The sequence below is a fragment of the Trematomus bernacchii genome, unplaced genomic scaffold (assembly GCF_902827165.1).
Source record: "Trematomus bernacchii unplaced genomic scaffold, fTreBer1.1, whole genome shotgun sequence".
NCBI classification, from domain to species: Eukaryota; Metazoa; Chordata; class Actinopteri; order Perciformes; family Nototheniidae; genus Trematomus; species Trematomus bernacchii.
The window spans coordinates 17545400-17571798 of record NW_022987593.1 but is presented as its reverse complement, the minus strand read 5'-3'; the positions used below and the strand labels follow the sequence as shown (position 1 = coordinate 17571798).

Below are 26399 nucleotides of genomic sequence, written 5' to 3'. Positions count from 1 at the left end.
GGGCCAACTCCACCAATCAGGAGGAGACAGCCACGGCCATTGCCGTTCGAAAGCGCTGGAGACGCTGTAGTACATATGCCAGGCCTCTAGGTGGTGCTGTTCTCACTGAATCAGCCCTTACACAAACAGAGCTAGAAATTGTCAAATTGAGCGAAATGAGGCATGGCTAAAATGCATGATCTGTTTGGTATTTTGAAAAAAAATATATATATAAATATGCCTTATATAGGTATGGTCCTACACTATATTATTCAAATATAGCATGATAGGTCCACTTTAAGTTAACAACCTAGACCTTTTTTAAGCTCGGTATGTTTTATGTTGAATAAAATAGGGTTAGGGTTACACCATTGTGTGTACATCAATGGGTGTTGAGCTTCATCAAAGATTTTGAGGATTGTTGATGTATCACACAACAGGACAACACGTTTGCGTTTCTTTTAGTTTTCTATGTGTTTCTCACCGCTGGACTCTCGCAGGATGTCTTCCAGCCGCTGGGTCATCCCTCGCTCGTCTTCCTCCTCTTCCTCGCTGCTCTCCACCCGCAGCCGGATCACCTCTTTGATCCTCAGCAGCGCTCCCAGCAGGCTCTCTGCACACAGAACAAAAATACATTATTATTTTCATCTCAAAACCTTAAATCAGACGCTCACAGGATAGAAGATGGCTTTAGTTTGACGTCCATTGCATTAGTTAATGGGTATTCTGTGTTCAACATCCTTTTGCATGTCTGATCTTTTCTAATACATCCCTCTGGTGTTGTTCTAATATATAACTAATAACATACAAGTACATTCTTTTGATGAAGTCACGTTCATCCCAACATTCAAAAGATTCAAAGGCTCTATTGTCATGTGCATAATACAGTTTGGCAATGAAAGTCCCAGGCTCCTCTAACAATGCAATATATAATAAGCTTAAGGCATACAAAGAAATGAAATGTACTGCAGGAGGACATAGAAATAAAGTAGTGCTAAAGTGACATACAGGGACATACAGGGACATACAGGGACATACATGGACATACAGGGACATACAGGGACATACAGGGACATACAGGGACATACAGGGACATACAGGGACATACAGGGACATACATGGACATACAGGGACATACAGGGTCATAAAGGGACATACAGGGTCATAAAGGGACATACAGGGACATACAGGGTCATAAAGGGACATACAGGGACATACATGGACATACAGGGACATACAGGGTCATAAAGGGACATACAGGGACATACAGGGACATACAGGGACATACAGTACATCCCTGTTATTATCTATATCTTTTAATTTGCTGAAAAAAAGAATTGAGAATCTGATTCATTGAATGCTAACTTTTGGTATTTGACATTTATAGGAAATCAGTGATAGGGACACATTTTCAGGGTGGCATTGTTGTTGTAAAACATTTGATTTTAAAGGGGCCCTATTCTGCTTTTTGGGGTTTTTCCTTTCCTGTAGTGTGTCATATAGGTTAGTGCATGTAAATGGTCTGCAAAGGCTAAAATCCCTGTGTTCCCTGTGTTCATCACTATGAAACATTGTATTGGCTAGTGCTCCAACACATGGTACGTGATAGGCTAAGGGGCGGGACATTTCTAAGCGGTTGACCAATCACAACAGAGCTGGCCAGCTAACCAATCAGAGCAGAGTGGGCGCTGGTTTCAGACAGAGGGTGAAAAGAGGTGCTGCAGCACAGACAGTATGAGAACAATAAAGAGCTTTTTGAACATTAAAGCATGGAGACATGTAGAGACAATACATACTGATATACACCTGAACATCAGCAGGAGAGGACTCTTTAAAGTAGAGACACTACATACTGATATACACCTGAACATCAGCAGGAGAGGACTCTTTAAAGTAGAGACACTACATACTGATATACACCTGAACATCAGCAGGAGAGGACTCTTTAAAGTAGAGACACTACATACTGATATACACCTGAACATCAGCAGGAGAGGACTCTTTAAAGTAGAGACACTACATACTGATATACACCTGAACATCAGCAGGAGAGGACTCTTTAAAGTAGAGACACTACATACTGATATACACCTGAACATCAGCAGGAGAGGACTCTTTAAAGTAGAGACACTACATACTGATATACACCTGAACATAAGCAGGAGAGGACTCTTTAAAGTAGAGACACTACATACTGATATACACCTGAACATCAGCAGGAGAGGACTCTTTAAAGTAGAGACACTACATACTGATATACACTTGAACATCAGCAGGAGAGGACTCTTTAAAGTAGAGACACTACATACTGATATACACCTGAACATCAGCAGGAGAGGACTCTTTAAAGTAGAGACACTACATACTGATATACACCTGAACATCAGCAGGAGAGGACTCTTTAAAGTAGAGACACTACATACTGATATACACCTGAACATCAGCAGGAGAGGACTCTTTAAAGTAGAGACACTACATACTGATATACACCTGAACATCAGCAGGAGAGGACTCTTTAAAGTAGAGACACTACATACTGATATACACCTGAACATCAGCAGGAGAGGACTCTTTAAAGTAGAGACACTACATACTGATATACACCTGAACATCAGCAGGAGAGGACTCTTTAAAGTAGAGACACTACATACTGATATACACCTGAACATAAGCAGGAGAGGACTCTTTAAAGTAGAGACACTACATACTGATATACACCTGAACATCAGCAGGAGAGGACTCTTTAAAGTAGAGACACTACATACTGATATACACTTGAACATCAGCAGGAGAGGACTCTTTAAAGTAGAGACACTACATACTGATATACACCTGAACATCAGCAGGAGAGGACTCTTTAAAGTAGAGACACTACATACTGATATACACCTGAACATCAGCAGGAGAGGACTCTTTAAAGTAGAGACACTACATACTGATATACACCTGAACATCAGCAGGAGAGGACTCTTTAAAGTAGAGACACTACATACTGATATACACCTGAACATCAGCAGGAGAGGACTCTTTAAAGTAGAGACACTACATACTGATATACACCTGAACATAAGCAGGAGAGGACTCTTTAAAGCAGAGACACTACATACTGATATACACCTGAACATCAGCAGGAGAGGACTCTTTAAAGTAGAGACACTACATACTGATATACACCTGAACATAAGCAGGAGAGGACTCTTTAAAGTAGAGACACTACATACCAATATACACCTGAACATCAGCAGGAGAGAACTCTTTAAAGTAGAGACACTACATACTGATATACACCTGAACATCAGCAGAATAAATGTTTCATTAATGTTCCCTTATTTATTTAATATGTTATTGACTCCTTTCCTCAGCACTTTCTGCTTTGCAGATAAAACATTCTGATTCTAAAGGATTGATAAAGTGGGACTCATTTTGGTTTACAGCGTTAGACCACCAGCTCTCACACTGCTGAACATCTTTAGGTGTCAGAGGGTTTTGTTCGGACTCATCGTCCCTTCTGTGAGTTTGGCCTCCTCCTCTGTGAGGTCATGTGACCTGATGGCGCCATGACACCCCCCTCCTGTCAGCGATGCATAGATCTGATTCCTCTTTTGTCCAACGCTCGTGTCAGCAGGGAGGGAGAGAGAGAGAGAGTGTGTGTGTACACAGCGGGTCGTACCATTTCTTTACACACAAACACACACTATGGTGTTGGGTGACTGTGGGAATATAATTACTGCTTTCTGGGACATTTCTGTCTAGAAGGTTACCCTCTTTTTGTGAAATGGATGAAGTAGATTGTTATCTAATAAAGGTTAGGACACTTTGTTTCACAGGAGCTTGCCGAGCAAACATTTTTGCCAGATTTTTTGTCAATTTATGACCAAAAACCGCGTGTAGAGACGGCACACTTTGACATCCAACTGTGTGAATGAAGCTGTTATTTCGGACCAACCAGAGCTTGTGATGTTGGAGCATTTGAAAGACTCACCAAGTATTTATGTGGAGTGTGTGTTTCCTATTGTTACATGTTTACTATTTTGCTAATTTCATGGTCTGTCTCTATAGAAAACCAAAAGGGCAGGCACACAGAGGGACATCATATGTTGTATACACACACGATGCACAACTATATCAGTGATTGGATGAGTATTGTGGGTGTTTTATGGGGGGGGGGGGGGGGGGCGTGTAGACATGGTAACCCTCGATTTGAGCAAACTTACAGGAGATGATTTCGGTTAATCACTGACCTCTAGTAATAATTGGGATATGTTTGTCAGGCAGCAATTCTCACAAGAGTGTTAGCTTAGTTTGCAAATGGAGTGTTACCATCTTGAAACAGATGGATTGTTGTCATTTTAATGAATTTAAATTGATTGTTTGTCTAACAAAAAATACACTGCAGACGTAGAAACAGTGGGATAAAAACAACACAGAGAGCCGCCACATTTTCCCTTATATTTGTGCCTATCAGTGATTGGATGAGTAGTAGCTCTTAGGATAGTTAGCATGTATCACCGGAGCTTAAGGGAAGTTTAACACACTCCTTGCAAGATTTCGTGACATTTTGTTTTGATAATGTAATGTTCTGCACTCGATCCGGCACATTTAAGTGAGTGTTATTGTGTTTATGTCGAGTTTGAATGTCTGTGTTTTACAATGCTCCACTGCTTGACATGAACACATCAATGCAGCTGCCATGACACTGTTGTTTGGCTGACAATGGAACATTTTAACACACACACACACACACACACACACACACACACACACACACACACACACACACACACACACACACACACACACACACACACACACACACACACACACACACACACACACACACACACACACACACACACACACACACACACACACACACACACACACACACACACACACACACACACACACACACACACACACCAGGAGGCTCTGGCCTGACACCAATGAGCTTCTTCTTTGAAGTTGAGTCTCTGCTGATCATGCAGAGCTCGTTTTGTAAAGATGCAAACCACAGCGATGGAGAGAGAGAGTTAAAGAAAACGAAGGAGAGAAGAAGAAAGAGTCAGCGGAGGGATAAAGGAAATGAGGAGATGTGTGAAGTTCAGCGCTGTGTGTGTGTGTTTTGGCTTTCTGCCAACGGAGCAACGACTAAAGCCTTCGCTATGAAACGCTGGGAATGACTGGAATGTTGAAAAAAATGGGGAAAACGGGACAAAGGAAGTTGGTGGGGTTGAAGGAGGAGGAGGGGGAGAGGGGGAGGAGGGGGCGCTGACAGAGTGATAATTATCTTGTTAACATCATCTCTGCAGAAACATGATTTCAAAATGTCCTTAAAGTTGTAATTATAGCTTCATTTGATTCTAATTATAAATACAGATTGGATAAGTAGTCTGCTGTGAGATGAGTTGTTTGTGTGTTCGTGGATATCAGTCATTTGTCTGCGTTGTGATTTCATTCTTAATGACAGTTTCTGCTGCGGAGTGAGACAATAATTAAATACATCACCATTTGTTTTCTCTTCCCTAGAAAAAGTCATTAACACTCTATATATATCTCTGCTGAAGACACCGGATTTACAATTTAAAAAAAAATGTGTTTTCTAACTACAGAGCAAGCTTCTTAACTATCAGAAGAGTAAATGGTCTGTACTTATAAAGAGCTTTATAGCACTTTTGGACCCCTCAAAGCTCTTTACATACTACGAGTCAATCATCCAATCACACCTCATTCAGCACACACACACACACACACACACACACACACACACACACACACACACACACACACACACACACACACACACACACACACACACACACACACACACACACACACACACACACACACACACACACACACACACACACACACACACACACACACACACACACACACACACACACACACACACACACACACACACACACACACACACACTCCTCCCCATTAAGTAAAAACCTGGTAATAATAATCCCTGTTAGTTGTGTGTTTTGTGTTTGATCCGCAGCACTGACCGTACTCCTGGTTGAGCCCCCACAGTTTGATCTTGTTTGCTTCGTGCTGCGCCTTTTTCTTCAGCCGGCAGGCCCTGAAACACAGAGACAGAGACAAAGAGAGAGAGAGAGAGAGAGAGAGAGAGAGATAGATGAGAGAGAGAGAGAGAGAGAGAGAGAGAGAGAGAGAGAGAGAGAGAGAGAGAGAGAGAGAGAGAGAGAGAGAGCAGGTCATTCTCTGCAGAGAGACATCAATATAGCATTAATCAATCAAACTGTAGAGAACTTAAACTGTTAAGCCCTGAGCCTGTTTTTCAGGTCTCAGGCTCGAAAATGCCATTCCCAGAACAAATGACCATATCTTCCCTTCTAAAAGGGTTAAATTAATAATCTTTTTTCTCAAAGTAATGATAAACCTGTGAGTTGGATGTAGAAAAGTCAGAATCAATATAGATGTTTTTTATTTTAAAGAAAATTCAGATTTTACATAGTAAAAAACTGTCAATTATAGTGTCCGTCCAAAAATTATTTTTTACTTATAGTGAAAACTACCCTTGGATGATGGTAAGGTAGACTAAAAGCTTTAGGAATCCAAAGTACAACATATAATAAGTACCCTGTATCAAGATTGATGCAAAACAAGTGACATTTGACCTTTTTAGAGAGATTTAGCAAAAAGAAACCACTTCTGGGGTCATTTGGGTGGATTTTCCATATCTCTGGAACCCATTGGTCGATTTTGGTGATTGACACCTCTTTCTGACCGTTAGAGCCAATATAATCGAAGGGGGAGGCTCCCACACACACACGGTAAAAAAAAGGTGGGGGCTTCCCGCATGCAGTTTGCAATCTCTCGCTCTGACATCTGGAAACGGAAAAGCAGTTTTATTGCTTATGGATTATCAGAAATCATTTCAAAGGGACACAGACACATTGGATTAACCTATGGATTAACTTCAGCAGCGTTTTTATCGTTTTAATGCCATTGAAGACCACTTTTGACCAGACTACGACACAGGTAAACCATGTTAGCGTTTTTAGCTACCTAGTGCCACATGTTTTGATGTCTGTTTTTGTTTATAAAGTCGCCATTTCGTATAATTCAGTGATAATGTATGTACCCATCAATTCTGTGTCACCTCACGATGTGAATCGATGTCATGGATGTGGTGAAAAGATAAATAATAAGGTTTTGTGAGTGATTTTCGGTGCAGTAATCTGTTAGCATTTTTCGCTCGTTGCTAATTCAGAGGCTCAGCGTTAGCATTGTGGGTTTTATTTTGAAAAGAAAATAAAAAATGATCAGTTAGATGAGTTTCTTCCCGTTACATGGATATAAAACATTCATAGTTTATTAAATGAACATGCCCTCAGACACTGTTTCCTGCAAGATGTTGCGGGAGGGCCCCGGTACGGGGTCTCTCGGGCTTAACAGGTTAAAGGGCCCAATACCACATATTCACTTTGGTCTGAGGTAGCTCTTCAGTGTGTACATCATAGACCCTTAGACCTTAGAAATCATGGATCCAAGAGAAACAATCATCAAGGTGCAGCCAAAAAAATAAAAAAGCCCCTCTAGTATTCCCGTTGTTCACGTGATTCCTGTCTGAGAGCAGCTGCAGGATCTACTTCCTCTCTCCTCTCTCCTCCTCTCCTCTCTCCTCCTCTCCTCCTCTTCTCTCTCCTCCTCTCTCTCCTCTCCTCCTCCTCTCCTCCTCCTCTCCTCCTCTCCTCCTCTCCTCCTCTCTCCTCTCCTCCTCTCCTCCTCTCCTCCTCTCTCCTCTCTCCTCTCCTCTAACATCTGACACTCTGCAGGCATGGCTTGGTTTCAGAGTACTGGGTGTTGAAGAGAAGGAATCAATCAATACATATTAAATATTCATGCCTCTCACCAGGGACTGTTCTCTGCAGATAATTCCTCTTTCCGTGCAGCTGTGAGTCAGCTAAAGGAAGCTAAAGGAAGCTAAAGGAAATGAAACACTTGCCGGACACAGTCCTCCCTCTGGGTGTTTCTCTGCAGAAATCTGTCTTTCTCTCCTGCAAATTTCCAAATGTAATCTCGGTCTCGGAGGGGAGGATGTGGGCGGACATACAACCATTTAAATTCTCCTAATCATTGCCGAGTGTTGCACATGTTTTTAATTTGTAAATGGGTTTTTTCACAAGCCCCTAAACGCAACATTTAAGAGTGAAAACAGCCCCAGATATTTATGTATAATTGCACTAAGTAGTATTTCATTCCACTGTAACGTATTTCATTCACATTTTGTTCATTTCATTGTATTCAAGACACATACTTTACTTGCACCATTTTGCACTAGCACTATAGGATGTACTTTTTTTGGTATGTCTTCAGTATCTTGTATGCTGCACAACCACGCTGAAGCTATTGTGAACATTCATTGATGACTAAAATAGCCTTAAAGAAGACCTGCTGTTCATCCTCATGACTCACCTACAGCTACAAATTGATTTAATTGACCGTCTGAATGAGAAGAAGAAAGAAAGCAGAGGCTGCCAGGAAGGAGGGAAAAACATGTTGACCAAATTAAAGCTTCTGGTGCTCGGTTTGAGATCCTCGGAGGCTTCAGCTGTCTTTGGAAATCAAACCAAGCAATGATAAGAGATAAAGACTCACTGTGAGGCGGGCTGTTTGCACGGGAAGATGCAAACAAACTGGCAAACAATTTGATGTATTCACTTTAAAAAGGACATTAACAGTTTGGTTTATTTGCTGTCTTTTTAAAGGAGTTAGTGACGTTACGTTCGCGAACGATCCGATTCTTTTGAACGGCTCTTTGGTACGAACGAAGGGAACCGAGTCGTACTTGTTGAGAGCCGTTCTTTTTATCGTTGGTTCACTGCCTGCCATAAATCCACTCGCCTTCACGTGAACAGTGAAAAAGCTTGATTTTGTTCCCCAAGCTTATTCCGTGAAGACCCGCCCCTACTCTGATTGGTTAGGTTTAGGCACAAGGAGTGAGATGTTGTGGGTTAGGGTTAGCCAATCAGAGGCAGAGTAGGGGTGGGTCTTAACGGAATACGCATGAGAGAGAGAGAAGTCATAACAAGTGGTACAGGTAGACGACGTGTTCTTCGGGTGAAGCCAAACGCGAAAACGCAGCAGCATTTGGATGCACTTCAACAAAAACATAGGCAATGATAAAGCGGAGTGCAACATTTGTAAAGCCAAAATATCATTTAAAGCAGGGTCAACGAATAATCTCCACTTTAAAAAAACGGCTCTTTTGAACGGCTCTCGTTAAGGAACGGAGCCATAAGATCCGGCTCCCTCCAAAGAGCCGTAATTCCCATCACTAGAAGGAGTTAACACCAACAAGTGGGACAGCAAATCTAATCTGTGCAGGTTCAAGTATTTGATGCATTCACACACACTCAGATGTCCTTGGGAGGTTTTGGGGGGAAGTTACTAGCCCAAGAACTAATTAACATGACTGACCCAGGTTTGGCGACATGACTGAAACAGAAATAGGCAGCTGGTTGGGATTAATCCACTGTTAATTCTGACCTGTTTTCAGGCACAAAAAGACAGAAGAAATTCCTGCATATTAAATAAAAACATGAACCAAACCACAGACTCTCCAAGTGGACGACTATCTACCTCCGGAGGCACATCAGCTGTTACATGTTGGTCCCAAATTTCTGTGGTTGACAAACGTTGGTACTACAAGTTATGCGTCAGTCCGTGACCCCAATGGGCCCAAAATACTTTTCCCATTGACTTAGAGTGGAAAAAGACATCTGTAAATCAGCAGCTACACACACTTTTATAGCCCTTATTTAAATCATGAGGGTCTCAAATGTGTGAAATGGTCTAAAAGCTGAATACAGAGTCATTTGATGAGTGATAATTATACCACAATGTATGTCTGAAAGATATGACAATCATTAGCCTTTGATAACTTAATTTCCTTGCTATGAGATTTTGAAAATGTTCTTTTGCCATTCTGACTTTTTATTTTACAAACAGTGTCAACACCTGTTTAATGAGTCTTCATTCATATTCAAGAGGGATTCGGTCCTTCTGAAGTATGGCAGTATATATTCTGAAGATATATGGTACTTCATTTGAGTCTGTGAAATACATTCCTAACACGATATACTTACTTATGGTTTATTCATTGCCAGTTTTGTGTTTAGCTGTTTAACACCCTTGGATGCACGAGTGACTGGACCCTACACTCTTCCATAAGTGGGTCAAAAAGGACCCGTATTAATATTTAGTATTACATTTTGGTTCACACTAGAAATATTTTATATTTAATTTTTCACTATTTATAATTTTAGACATTATTTTTACATTTTGAAAAAAAAACGAAATTCCATAGAAAATGCATGCGGGTCATTTTTGACCCACTTATGGAAGAGTGTAGGGGTAGTAATACAAAAACTACAATTTCTTAAAAAGTATCAAATGTCAATTTTAAATGTGAATGGCATGATATCCAAAATATGTTTTTTGAGGAATAGCTGGAATATGAAATGATAAAAAAATGTAATTACAAAGATACTCTAAGAAAACCACCTCACCGGGTCAAAAAAGACCCACTTATGCATCTAAGGGTTAAGAATGCTATAATCTTGTGATCAGCCACCTTCTTTTCCCTAACTTTTAATGTATTTTAAGTGTTGTTGTTGAATGTATGCCTTCAGCCTTTCTCTCCGTTCATTTGACGAGAGCAGGATATAGGAGGCGGTGGGGTTTAAGGAAACACTCATCTGTGCATGCTCTGTGGGCCTACATGTAAGTGCTTTGAGCACCAGGAAAAGCACTATATAAATAACATGTATTATTATTATGTATTATTACATATGGGTACTTTGACAGGTCTTTTTGGCTTCATGCGCCACTGAGAAACTCTCATAAGAATGAACAGGGCCCTCCAACGCTGTATCCAATTATCTTTAATACATCCATGGTTGGTACCCATTCAGGAAAAATAGGGACCAGCTATAGTGAGTTTAAAGAACATTTTCAGGGCACTACGATACTTATTTTTTTCGTTCTGTAGCAACACGAGTACTGTCAAGCAGTATTTTGGTACCAAAGTATCAGTTCTCATGACATCCCTAATATATATATATATATATATAAATACATATTCTGTATATATACTGTGTGTTTTTTTAGCAGTTTAAGACACCTTTGATGGAGCTAAGCTAAAACGTTCCACCTGCTTCCAGCCTGTCTACTCAACACACACAGATTACATTTGACCTAAATCTGCTCACGTAACTTCCAGCAAGAAATTAAATAATCCTGCTTTCCAAAATGATGGAGTATTCCTGTACATGTAGTCACTGTAGATCAGTCCGCTTGACATAATCATAGCACCTCTAAATGTATTTATTGGAGTGTTCGACCACGGCTAAGAAATGGGCATTTTTTGACAAGATTGGAACAGAAATAGGCGGGAGGTTGGGATAAATCCACTTCTAACTCTGACCTGTTTTCAGGCACAAAGAGACGGATTAAATTCCTGCATATGGAATGAAAACATGAACTCAGTCACACCTCTCAGCTTCGACTCTATCCGAGGATGTGTTTGTGTGTGCGTGTTTAATATGTTTGTAATAATAAGACACTCCCAGAGTCCCTCTCCTCTTTAAACTGTGATAACGTCCTCCTCCCTCTCCCACAGATGAACTCTCTGTGACCCTCCCTCCCTGCCCCGAATCCTGCTTTGATTTCCTCCCTTTCAGCGTTTCATCCTCCTCCATCTCTTCCTTTACTCCATCAGCTCAGACATACACTCTTGAACCTACATTATAAATCATCTGTGTTGTGTAAGGTATTGATCACGTCCTCTTAGTTCACAGACTATTCGATCTGTTTTGTCTGGAAATCCCTTTTTTTCCTTGCAGCTTTAGTTTATTTGGTGTTGTATTCAATGTGATGTGTTATTTGCCCGTTCCTGCAGCAGCTATACAGCCCATCAAGTCTGTGATGTGGTGAGGTCAAGCGCTGTTAAGTTTGGTGTATTTTATAGAGTCTGCGGCTGTGATTTGACAAAAAAACGTTTGATAGTATCTCAAATTATACGAGGGCAGTAAGCCAAGTGGATTCAGTCACCTCCACAAAGTAGGGTTGTCTGCCAAAGTGTAGACACGTGTACAATACAAAAATAATATATTATATAATATCATCCCATCTGCGTCTCCCTTTAAATGCTGCACCTATGTAAGAAAGGCACTCATTGGCCCAAAATATATCTCCTGACACTTCAAAACAAAAGCACCATGACCTTGTTTCTTAGATTTTCCATCAAGTCAGAACATCCATGTCTTAAATTCCACTAAGAATATATATTTATCTTAAATGCATTCCTCTCTCTCCATGTCCTCCAGCCACAGGATCAGAAGGTCAACTTTTCTAATAGATCCACATTTTTGAAAACCAATGTAGAATCTGTTTTATATAATCACAAGTTTTAAGCCATACTAGTGAGTATTCATTTAGTTTCGTGCTAAGAGGCCGATCTATTTCTGTGACCAACAGTCGTCTACATTGGCATGTGAGGTATCAGCAGAAAAGGGTCATGGAAACTAGAACTATTTAAAGGTCACCTATTATGCAAAATCCACTTCTTCATGTCTCTTCTACATCAACATGTGTCCCCTCTTCTTCATGTCTCTTCTACATCAACATGTGTCCCCTCTTCTTCATGTCTCTTCTACATCAACATGTGTCCCCTCTTCTTCATGTCTCTTCTACATCAACATGTGTCCCCTCTTCTTCATGTCTCTTCTACATCAACATGTGTCCCCTCTTCTTCATGTCTCTTCTACATCAACATGTGTCCCCTCTTCTTCATGTCTCTTCTACATCAACATGTGTCCCCTCTTCTTCATGTCTCTTCTACATCAACATGTGTCCCCTCTTCTTCATGTCTCTTCTACATCAGCATGTGTCCCCTCTTCTTCATGTCTCTTCTACATCAACATGTGTCCCCTCTTCTTCATGTCTCTTCTACATCAACATGTGTCCCCTCTTCTTCATGTCTCTTCTACATCAACATGTGTCCCTCTTCTTCATGTCTCTTCTACATCAACATGTGTCCCCTCTTCTTCATGTCTCTTCTACATCACCATGTGTCCCCTCTGTGTAAAGAGACTCTGAAAGTTTCAGGAACAAAGATTCTCTCTCTTTTTATCCTGATCCATTTATATAAAAACCTGTCTGAAAATGAGCTGATCAGATTATGGACACTTTATGATGTCATAACGATGTTTTGGCTTGTGTAACCATTAGCCAATCAGCAACCAAGGTAACCCCCCCCCCCACCTTATCACCTGAATCTCCTCCTAGAGCACCATTGAGTTCTTTTTAACCAAATCTCTCTCAGAGGGGCGTGGGGAGGGGCTCCTTATTTTCATCTAAAGTAACAGACAGAGAATCAGCACTTTGGAAACAGGGCTGAAACAGAGGGGATTATGGGATGCTGCAATGATCTGTTTGGTGTTTCAGCCAATCAGAGACAGGTTCTGTATATATCTGAGACCTGTAATATATTGATGAAAAACAGTATAATAGGGGACCTTTAACCTGTTAAGCCCGAGAGACCCCGGTACCGGGGCACTGCCGCAACATCTTGCAGGAAACAGTGTCTGAGGGCATGTTCATTTAATAAACTATGAATGTTTTATATCCATGTAACGGGAAGAAACTCATCTAACTGATCATTTTTATTTGTTTTTAAAAATAAAACCCACAATGCTAACGCTGAGCCTCTGAATTAGCAACGAGCGAAAAATGCTAACACCTTACTCACTGCACAAAAATCACTCACAAAACCTTATTATTTATCTCTTCTCTACATCCATGACATCGTTTCACATCGTGAGGTGACACAGAATCAAAGGGTACCCTCATTATCACTGAATTATACGAAATGGCGACGTTATAAGCAAAAACGGACATCAAAACAGGTGACGCTAGGTAGCTAAAAATGCTAACATTATTACCTCGGCTCTGTAGTCTCTCCAAAGTGGTCTTCAATGGCATTAAAATGATAAAAACGCTGCTGAAGTTAATCCATAGGTTAATCCAATGTGTCTGTGTCCCTTTGAAATGATTTCTGATAATCCATGAGCAATAAAACTGCTTTTCCGTTTCCAGATGTCAAAGCTAGAGATAGGTTCACTCTGATGAAAAATTACATGCGCGAAGCCCCCACCTTTTCTCTCACAATGAGTGTGTGTGGGGGACTCCCCCTTCGATTCTATTGGCTCTAACGGTCAGAAAGAGGTGTCAACCATCAAAATCGAGCAAGGGGGGCCAGAGATATGGAAAATCCACCCAAATGACCCCAGAAGTGGTTTCTTTTTGCTAAATCTCTCTAAAAAGGTCAAATGTCACTTGTTTTGCATCAATCTTGATACAGGGTACTTATTATATGTTGTACTTTGGATTCGTAAAGCTTTTAGTCTACTAACCCATCATCCAAGGGTAGTTTTCACTATAAGTATTTTTGGACGGACACTATAATTTACAGTTTTTTACTATGTAAAATCTGAATTTTCTTTAAAATAAAAAACTTCTATATTGATTCTGACTTTTCTACATCCAACTCACAGGTTTATCATTACTTTGAGAAAAAAGATTATTAATTTAACCCTTTTAGAAGGGAAGATATTTGTTCTGGGAATGTCATTTTCGAGCCTGAGACCTGAAAAACAGGCTCAGGGCTTAACAGGTTAAAGTCTGGGGGGACAGAAGATGCATCAAAACACTGCTTCAGGTCAGGAAAGGTTCAGCCATGTAAGCTGTTTGAAGTGTATATAACCTCTGAGATTTCATTAGTCTACAGGCATTACACTATTGACTGCTTTGGTGCAAGGTAATGTGTCTCTTACGGCCCGTCCACACAGCGGCGTGCGTTGACTCTTCAACGCTTCTGTCCATTCACTTTGAATGGGGTGACGTCACGCTTCGCCGAACTGCATTGTGAGAGCGTCGCTACGCGTTGCTCGCGGTGCTCGCTGCAAAAGTTGAGCAATGTTCAACTTTTGAAGCTTCGACGGAGGCGTCAGCCAATCAAATCCCGCTTATGCAAATCTGACAGTACAAGCGCTAGCCAATCAAACCGCGTGTAAGCTGGGAGAGCCATACCGCAGGTCATTTCCTCATGTTCCAAAAAATGGAGGATAAAATAATAATAGCAGTAGGGAATCACCCGGTGCTTTACGACCAGTCCCTCTTTACCTACCGGGATACAAACCGGAGGAGCCAGGCATGGAGGGAGGTGGCAGAGACAGTGGTAGGTTTTCGCCTGTTTGGGGAGTTTATATCCAGTTTACTTCGGGCTTTTTTGCTTCGTATGTCGGGGGCGGGAAATTCATGTGATTGGTTGTTGGTCGCGTTGCTCGCGAGAAATCCCCAAGCTTCACACACGCCCACCGCCAAGCTTCAACGCACGCCGCCGTGTGGACGGGCCCTTATAGTTCTGTACAGCAATATAATATTTAACTTCAACCATCTCTGTGTCTGTGTTTTATTGATTCCTCTTTGTCTTATTCTTTAATGTTGTGAGTGTTACATCGGATCCACGACACCAATATGTAAAGCTAAAAGTCAGCCGACACAAAACCAACCTCGCCTGCAGGGTTCTACTCTCTACTTATTTTCTGCATATCGTTTACAAACACTGAAAACCAGCCCACTCGTGTCTGATGAATCAATACAGAGGTCTCAGAGTTTGTATTTTCCACATGTATATATATTTTTTTTCTTTTTAATGCTATTTTTCTATTTCATATCCATCTATCTATCTATTACATTACATTACATGTCATTTGTTAGACGCTTTTATCCAAAGCGACTTGCATACATTCGGTACTGTGGACAATCCTCACAGGAGCAATTTGGGGTGAAGTGTGTTGCTCAGGGACACAACGACATGCTGACTGCAGTGGGACTCGAACTTGCTATCCCCTGATTCGAAGTCCAGCGCACTAACCACTGAGCCACAGCCTCCCTATCTATCCATCCACCTATCCATCTATCTATCTATCCATCCATCCATCCATCCATCCATCTATCTATCTATCTATCCATCCATCCATCTATCCATCCATGTATCTATCTATCTATCTATCCATCTATCCATCCATCCATCCATCTATCTATCTATCTATCTATCTATCCATCCATCCATCTATCTATCCATCCATCCATCTATCCATCCATGTATCTATCTATCTATCCATCTATCTATCCATCCATCCATCCATCCATCTATCTATCTATCTATCCATCCATCCATCTATCCATCCATGTATCTATCTATCTATCTATCCATCTATCCATCCATCCATCCATCCATCCATCTATCTATCTATCTATCCATCATCCATCTATCCATCCATGTATCTATCTATCTATCTATCCATCTATCCATCCATCCATCCATCTATCTATCTATCTATCCATCTATCCATCCATCTATCTATCTATCCATCCATCTATCCATCTATCTATCCATCTATCTATCTATCCATCTATCTATCTATCCATCTATCTATCCATCCATCATCTATCATCCATCTATCTATCTATCCATCCATCTATCTATCCATCTATCTATCCCTATCCATCTATCTACCATCTATCCATCTATCTATCCATCCATCTATCTATCCATCCATCTATCATTATCTATCTATCCATCTCATCTATCTATCCATCGCATCTATCCATCTATCTATCTATCTATCTATCCATCCATCCACCATCTATCTATCCATCCATCTATCCATCTATCTATCCATCATATCTATCCATCTATCTATCCATCTATCTATCCATCGATCCATCTATCTATCCATCCATCTATCTATCTATCTATCCATCCATCTATCTATCCATCCATCTATCCATCTATCTATCTATCTATCCATCCATCCATCCATCCATCTATCTATCCATCCATCCATCTATCCATCTATCTATCTATCTATCCATCCATCTATCTATCCATCTATCTATCCATCTATCTATCTATCCATCCATCTATCCATCTATCTATCTATCTATCCATCCATCTATCTATCCATCTATCTATCCATCTATCTATCTATCTATCCATCCATCCATCCATCCATCTATCTATCTATCTATCTATCTATCTATCTTAGATTTTCCATCAAGTCAGAACAACCATGTCTTAAATCCCACAACAAATATGCATTCCTCTCTCTCCATGTCCTCCAGCCACAGCATTAGAAGGTCAACTTCTCTAATGCTCCACATTTTTGAAAACCAATATGTAAAGCTAAAAGTCAGCCGACTCCAAACCAACCTCGCCTGCAGGATTATACTCTCTATTTCTTTCAAACTCTAGCTTTCAAACTCTGATCCACAACCCACACTTTACTCACACTTTTGGATTATGACTACTGTTTATGTTTTTTTGTTTTCTTTGTACTGTTTCTGTTTCAGATTTTATGCAAAGTGTCTTTGAGCACTATAGGAAAAGCGCTATAAAAATTAAATGTATTATTATAAAATATTTTATTTTACTATATTCTTTTCTTAAAATAGTTCTCCATCTATGTTTTCTGTTACTTTTATGTACTGTATGCACCATGACATCGAGTACAATTCCTTGTACGTGTCAACCTAGTCTACCTGGTAATAAATCTGTTTCTTCTTATTATTATACCATTTACAGACACTGAACACCAGCCCCCTCGTGTCTGATAAATAAATCCAGAGGTCACAGCATTAGAAGGTCAACTATTCTAATGCTCCACATTTTTGAAAATCAATAAGTAAGGCTAAAAGTCAGCCGACACCAAACCAACCTCGCCTGCAGGATTCTACTCTTTCTTCAAATCTTCTTCTTCTTCTTATTATTTCAACCAATACTTTGGCTCTCAATAACTTCAGCATACTTTCAGCTACAGAAACCATTCAAATATCAAACTATTCAGCCTATTTCAGCACATGATGGGAAACCTTCAACTTCTTCAAAATATTTTATACTTTTCAAAACATTCAGCTTTTTAAACTCTTTTTTTAACATGGAACTCAATGGGAGGAACCTTCAAATCGTCTTTTAACTACACCGTGCGCCACATGCTACTCCTTCCACATACTTTCAGCTAGAGACTTCATTCCAACTTTAAAATGTAGGAAAACCTCTCTTACTTTGACCATCCGTTCGCTGTTATTGATCATTGTGGAGAGCAGGCAGACGTTTTGTGTTGTATTATAGCAGCTATCGGATGGAATCAATACATGGGCTCCACAGGTTGTCATGTCCGACTATCACAAGTAGAATCATAATGAAAAATACGCCGGTAAAATGTGCCTGTAGAAAACGGCTCATGCCACAATAGGATAGCAACAAGTAGTCGATGTCAGTGGGTAGTGAGTGTGGTACCTGGAGGCCAGCTTGTTCTTCTCCTTGCGGCTCCGCGCCCTCGCGCCAGCCGGCAGCTCGTTGACGGGCTCCATGCCCTCGATGGCAGCGTTCAGTTTCTGCAGCTGCTCCCCGATGTTGTGCAGCTTCTGGGGGTTCGGAGTCAGGTCGCTGGCGTCCGTCTTACGAGCTTTACGACGCCCTTTTTTACCTGGATAAAACACGACAGAATAGTTTTTATTTACTGTATTAGAAAGGGGTGTGATTAATTTGATTAATATGTCATATATTGAACATCAGATTTTCATTTCTTCCATTAAAGGGTATATATAGCGCCCCTTCTTACCGGGATAAAAGCAAGGCAAGGCAAGTTTATTTATATAGCACCTTTCAACACAAGGCAATTCAAAGTGCTTTTTTACAAAAATGAAAGACATTAAGAGCATTAAGAAGCATATTATAATAAAGGACAACATATTCTCAGAATGTATTTTTACTGCATGAGTGAGGGCTGGGATACCCTATGATTAATATGTCATATATTGAACATCAGATTTGAATTTCTTCCACTAAAAAAGGTAAAACAAAGCAATAAGAACAAAAATAAACTAATCAGTGTGACGGGCAATTTGTATCCTGATAGGCTAAACTTTGTCCAAGTTAAAGAGGCCCTATTGTGCTTTTTGGGGTTTTCCCTTTCCTGTAGTGTGTTCTATAGGTTTTAGTGCATGCAAATGGTCTGCAAAGGCTAAAATCCCTGTGTTCTCTACCCCCTCCCCCACTGTCTGAAACGCCTCCATTGGACTCCTTTGTTTACTTCAGTAACACAATGACATCACTATGAAACACTCACGATTCTATTGGCTATCGCTCCAACACATTGTACGCCTGAACATCAGCAGGAGAGAACTCTTTAAAGTAGAGACACTACATACTGATATACACCTGAACATCAGCAGGAGAGGACTCTTTAAAGTAGAGACACTACATACTGATATACACCTGAACATCAGCAGGAGAGGACTCTTTAAAGTAGAGACACTACATACTGATATACACCTGAACATCAGCAGGAGAGGACTCTTTAAAGTAGAGACACTACATACTGATATACACCTGAACATCAGCAGGAGAGGACTCTTTAAAGTAGAGACACTACATACTGATATACACCTGAACATCAGCAGGAGAGGACTCTTTAAAGTAGAGACACTACATACTGATATACACCTGAACATCAGCAGGAGAGGACTCTTTAAAGTAGAGACACTACATACTGATATACACCTGAACATCAGCAGGAGAGGACTCTTTAAAGTAGAGACACTACATACTGATATACACCTGAACATCAGCAGGAGAGGACTCTTTAAAGTAGAGACACTACATACTGATATACACCTGAACATCAGCAGGAGAGGACTCTTTAAAGTAGAGACACTACATACTGATATACACCTGAACATCAGCAGGAGAGGACTCTTTAAAGTAGAGACACTACATACTGATATACACCTGGACATCAGCAGGAGAGGACTCTTTAAAGTAGAGACACTACATACTGATATACACCTGAACATCAGCAGGAGAGGACTCTTTAAAGTAGAGACACTACATACTGATATACACCTGAACATCAGCAGGAGAGGACTCTTTAAAGTAGAGACACTACATACTGATATGAACCTGAAGATGAGCAGAATATGTCCACAACTGTGTTTCTAAGGATTTGAAAATAGGTCAAGATGGTTTACTGATCTCTTTTTCAATGCATGACACAATAATACAAAATCAAATCAGATAAAACATATCTCAATGACATGTTATAAGAAGCAGTTTCAGAATCTATGGTACAACGTTACATTTGTATTTCCCATGCAGTAGTGATTTTCCTGTACGGTGCATTACTGATGTCTGGGTCCTGTGAAGAACAAAGGGCTGCCACACTGTCTGATGTAAGACTCACATATCAGGGGAGTGTTGAAAAATTCACATTTTGACATAAAAGTTGTATGTAGGGCAAATGCCTGAGGGTCCCGATCCGATTCATGTCACATGAGAGGAGAGAAATGGGACACTTTGAGCTGCAGTGAGAGCGTCGCTTTAACTCCGGCTGACAAACAGTTCTCACTCTGAACATCCATGTGGATAAGCCTCCAAATAAAAATGAATCTATAAATAATCTGTAGGATTAATCAGGCCATCAGGAGGCAGAATTAACATTGAATTGTTGATTAAATTATATTTAGTTTTGTTAGTTTGCCATCACTGTGAAATGTATGTTATTCTTGGAATATTATCCCTGTGTTCAATTATTTAGATGGAGGTTTAAAATAGACAAGTGGATTTCCTGCCTCTTCCTTCACTATATATTATTTGGTATGTGTTATGTTTGTATTTTGTTTCACAGCACCATGATGGAGAGTCAATCATTGCTAGGGCTGAATTATTTGACAACAATAATTTACGACAATGGGGGGAATAAATCATTTTTGCATGCTCGTTTTCACTTTCTTTGATTAAAAAGGACATATTTCATTTTCAGGTTCATATTAGTATTTAGTGCCTCTACTCTGATAGGTGGAAGAGAAACTTACATTGGAGGGAACACAGGGATTTTAGTCTTTGCAGACCATTTGCATGCACTAAAACCTATAGAACACACTACAGGAAAGGGAAAACCCCAAAAAGCTGAAAAGGGCCTCTTTAAAATGATCATGATGAGGTTTTTTGCAATGGACACAACTTAAAACTGAATTCAGATTGTATTATGACATTAGCCTTTAACATGGCCTTATCATTGCACTTTTAGCTGCAACCATTATTTTATCATTTTCATTAATTGTCTTGTTTGTGTGTTTGTTTTAAACAACTATTATGTGTTAAATGCCTATGTGAAGCACTTTGAATTGCCTCTGTGTCTTAAAATGTGCTATACAAATAAACTAACATTGAACCTTGAACAGATACGGCACAAATTGGAGGTTATGTGTTTTCTAAGTCAGTAACTACTGAAGACCCATCTTTTTACATTGGCTTTTGTCTCTACTTGAGATGTGTCTGATGTGTTCTGTTTGTTCCTTTCAGGACTCCACGTGGTCTGTGCTTTGTTTTTATGTTAACCTTAAAGGTGGGGTAGGTAAGTTTGAGAAACCGGCTCGAGATCGCTAGAATTTGAAAATACACAATCGGAGAAAATCTGCCACTTCCTTATAGAGCCCCTCCTCCAACACACATGAACGCGCACATGACCAATGAGGGCACGAGATAAGTTTGTGCACAGATGGAAGGCTGACAGGCAGGTAGGCCATCCAGTTATTTTAGCCGGGCCGGCTCAGATGATTGGTCGTGCTTTTTACAGTACCACGGCTTCCACAGATGATCTTTTTTTATGGATTTTTTGTCAAAGCACTTCAGATATTCATTGCTATCGGGATGTTAAGAGCATTCCATGGAATATAACAAAAAGTGTATCTCGAGCCGGTTTCTCAAACTTACCTACCCCACCTTTAATGTCTGCCTCATGTGGTTATTGTATTCATGTTTCTGTGGTCTTAATTTTAACTTTTGTTCTTTCTTGTGAAGCACTTTGTGAACTCTATGTCTGTGAAAGGTGCTATACTAAACAAACGTATTATTATTATTATTATTAAGTGATGTCCAGTCATGGTGCTCACCCTCTCTGCGGTACAGGGTGCTGGGCAGCGTGCTGGAGCTCCAGGACAGAGACCAGTGCACGTCTCCGCCTAGCTTCTTCTTGGCGGCCGACTCTCGAGCGCGGCGATATTCCCAGAAACATCGACGCTTCGACGGACGCTCGCCCGCCTGCCTCACAGGCTCCGCCTCCACCTCTGAGGGAAACACAGGGAGACAGAGATTTGATATAATAATACATGTAATTTATATAACGTGTTTCCTGGTGCTCAAAGTGCTTATACATGTGTGAAATATGAGCACCAGTACAGATTCTGATAAAGGCTTTTGCAGATGTGTGGCTGAATGGATTTTTAATGAAAATATCTGATGAGGTTTTTCTTTGCGTGATTTAAAAACAGTGAAGTTTGATTTTAGCATTGAGCCAGAGAAACATTTTGGTTAGATATTTCCCCAAGCCGCATCACATGGAAACTCATTCTGTTCTTCACTGCAGACATTTTGATTTTAAGCCAACACAACTACGTTAAATATGAAATACAGAGATAAATGTCAGGTCAAATATACGTTGACCTGGCATGGCAACACACATTGTCTTCAGTAATGTCTTGTCATAATATCTGTCCTTGTTGATGTTGGAAATGGAGCTGCTGTGATGCAGGAAACATTTCACACTTGATCCATCAATAAAGTATTCTTGTATCATATCGTATAGAGTGTGAATACACATATTTTCCAATATTCAATATCTCTGAGCTTTAAGCTTGAGAAACAGAATGACATTTGATGTAGTTAAATGTCAATTTTATAGTCAAATAAACAACATATCATATCCTTTTTGCAGTTCTGAAACAGCCATCAAGCTGTCATTTAAATGCTCTTGGCAATAAAATACAACATGGTTTGCGTAGAGTCCATGTTGTTTCCACATTTTGGCTAAAAGCTCTTGAACGCACCATCTGAGGAGCAAGTGAATGCACCATTGTCCTCAGACGAGTATCTTTTCAGTTTTAATATGATCTCGAGGTTTTGGACTTCATAAAAAGGAAACACTGATGCAATAAACCAAATACAGAATCAATACTCGGGGCTGTTTAATAACACATCACGAAGAATACTGAATACCCTCCATTATTCTGGAGGTGGACAGCACTGACAGCCGTACATGAGATATTGAATAGAAGGGAAATACGCTGGAGTTAATGCGACAGATGAAACCCGATCATAACTGACAGCTTTAGTGTTTACGTTCTCCTGCTATGAAATCACGCTGCGCTAATCCACAAACACACGTCCTGGTGACAAAGCCAGCGCCAGATACTACACACACACACAACACACACACAGACACAGACGTCACAGAAGATTAGCCTCGGGTCTGCAGAGCCATGAATACCGTTATCATAAATAATACAACATGCAGAGGAGACGCTGCTTCCAATCCAGCAACAAAAAAAACAAAACATTTCCTGCGAATAATGGAAATACCAACTCCTAGCGGGGATTAATTCGGAAAGTTAATAACCATGAAGTCCTATCTTAGCTATTAACCAGGGCTATCTCTCTCCCACACTCCCACACACACACACACACACACACACACACACACACACACACACACACACACACACACACACACACACACACACACACACACACACACACACACACACACACACACACACACACACACACACACACACACACACACACACACACACACACACACACACACACACACACACACACACACACCCTCTTATATAACCTAATGTCGCCATTGTCTGCTCTCTCCCTCACCTCCATCTTTCACTCCCAACGCCCTCTGTTTTCATATACGATTATACCCATATTTTAACAATGTATAACGTATGCATGAAGAAGAACGGCACGATGAATGAAATATGAAATGTGCCATCGAGTGCATTCACAAAACCATGCACCAGTGATACAGATGTTCACACTAGACGACATAGGATCGCTCTGTTCTCAGGGTGATGAGAAGCAGAGGACACATTTATCTGGATTATCAGTGCATTTGATGATCATGGACGCAAAGCCACCATATGTCCTGATCCGTCAGTGTTTCCTGTTTTATTTTGAAAAGTGTGTTGTGTTGTTTGACTTCCTGTCTCTGTGTGTTCCCGCCTGCTTGATTACCTGCTTCTGTTCACCTCCTTATGTTTTCCCTGACTCGCCCACCTGTGTCTTGTCCTTGTCATTAGTTCTGCATGTGTTTAAGGTGTGTTTGTTTTTGTTGGTGCTTGTCGGGTCCTTGTTGATTGTTCATGAGAGAGTTCTGTTGTGTTTGCCTTGCTCGGTTTTTTCCTGGATAACCTTCAATAAAGGATGGTTTTTTTCAAAGTTAATTTGTGTCCTTCACTTGGGTCCACCCTCCTCTGCTCTCCAGTGTTTCAGAATATCGATATATATATCATCTTTAAGATATTGATTTATTTCGGACTCAAATATGTATATATGTTTATTTAATTCATTTCTTGTTTTAACAGCTTCTTACCTGTATATCATTTTAATTGTATATTTAATTGTATTAATCTTATGCGAATCTGTACTGTACTTTCGCTCTTGTTGCTGCTTCGGGTCCATCTTATCTTATTTTAGAAATGTTCCCTTTGCACCTCTGTGTCACCATGTCCATCTAAACGCGCCTCTTTTGTACAGAGCTCTGTCATCAAATAAAATCATATTTTAGTTGCTTTTTGGAAGTGGAAATATATTAAATTAATTATATTACATTGGCTTATTATGTCCCTGAGGACCCTGATTGAATCACAATAATATTGTGGCAGACTTTGTGGTCTCAGCGAATATCGTATCGTTGACCAAAGAATCGAGAAAGATTGCATCACGGTGAAACGTTGGATACATATCCCTAACAAGAAGCAGCTTCATCAAACAAAAATGCCAAAATGTGTGGCTTTTTTTAACGTCTTGTTGTTGAAGCTTTTTTATGACACACCTTGAGAGAGAATCCATGGCGGCCAAATATGAAAACGAGTAGTCTGGACCTTTAAGTGATTGTTTTCAATGTGACCTGCACCTATCCTAGAGGAAGCGTTTACATCAGGGGTGTCAAACTCAAGGCCCGGGGGCCAAATCCGAGCCGCGACTTCATTTTATGTGGCCCCACAAGAGCTTGCAAAGAATATAATATGTTTATTATAAGGTTACATGATACTTTACAGAAGCGTTGCTCATAAACTACATGTCCCACAATGCATCTCAAATTTGACTTTTTCTCAGAATTTGACTTTTTTTTGTCAAAATATGCCTTTTTTCTTAGAATTAAGCCTTTTTCTCCAAAATTACTTTTTTTTCACTTCTCTTTTTCAAAATGTCACTTATTTTTTTTTGTTTTTCCAGAATGTGGCTTTTCTTTTAAAGTCATATTGTGACATTCTCACTGAAGAGACTTGCAATTATTTTCCCTAGACTTCTTCTTTCAGTCGTAGTTAATTATGAAGTTATACCCTATCCGATAATAATCCAATGCAGAGGAAATATTGTAATATAATACATTATTTTATATATATTAAATATTTATATATGTATTTTTATATAGTCTTAAAGTCACAACCGGCCCTTTGAGTGCAACCATAATGCTGATGTGGCCCGTGATGAAATTGAGTTTGACACCCCTGGTTTACATCCAAGCTATTTGTAGGAGCCAGAATGCCCTTTAGCCTGAGTTTATCATTTGTATTATTATTATGAGTTGTTTACATCACTTTTATCTGTATTTGTTGATCACTTCCAGCAACTGTCACATGGGTGTGGTATGATTTTGTTTATTAAATATCATCAACCGTTTTTAAACTTCAGTTTGGACTTTCTCATTGAAAACGCGTCGCAGCATGAAGCCAAGCTAAGCCTCTTGGCGACTCAAATTTAAAATGGGAATTGAGCCAGCATAGTATTTATAAGCCAAACTCTTTTTTTGGACTCATAAATGACCACTATAATCTGATGTATTGGCAACTCAGATGTAAAAAAGAACTTCAGAGATGGAGCTGCGTGGAAAGTTTTAAACTGAGATGCTATTAAATTCTCACTAAAAGGGGCCGATACGTTCTTTACTGTAAGGTCAAATAAAGTGCTTCCTTTCATTCTTTTCCATGCAGAACAGACGCATATCAAATCTGCACCTTTACCTCAGCACTGAGATGGTTTTTAGGAGCGATTGTTCTCTAACAACCTTGGACATAAATGCTTCATTGGAAAGTTTTACATATGAATGGCTGTACTTTCTCAATGAGGGTGGAAAAAAGTTTTGATTTGGCCTTTACTAAGAGGTCAACTCTTCTCTCATCACGTTTCAATCCCTTGTACTCAAGACAGCCATTGAAGAGAGGCAAACAAAGATAAC

At 40.1% G+C, this 26399-nt stretch overlaps 1 protein-coding gene across 9 annotated transcripts in view; it reads right to left on the bottom strand.

Moving 5' to 3' along the window:
- Positions 1-26399, bottom strand: part of LOC117482066 (CREB3 regulatory factor-like) — a 54116-nt gene that overhangs the window by 2354 nt on the left and 25363 nt on the right. For all 9 annotated transcript variants that reach the window (XM_034130056.1, XM_034130058.1, XM_034130055.1 and 6 more), the window contains 4 exons: positions 22036-22209; positions 18380-18569; positions 5994-6067; positions 464-592 (listed from right to left, as the gene is read on the bottom strand). In XM_034130056.1, the coding sequence (XP_033985947.1) occupies positions 464-592; positions 5994-6067; positions 18380-18569; positions 22036-22209 (567 nt within the window). The remainder of the gene's footprint in view (positions 1-463; positions 593-5993; positions 6068-18379; positions 18570-22035; positions 22210-26399) is intronic.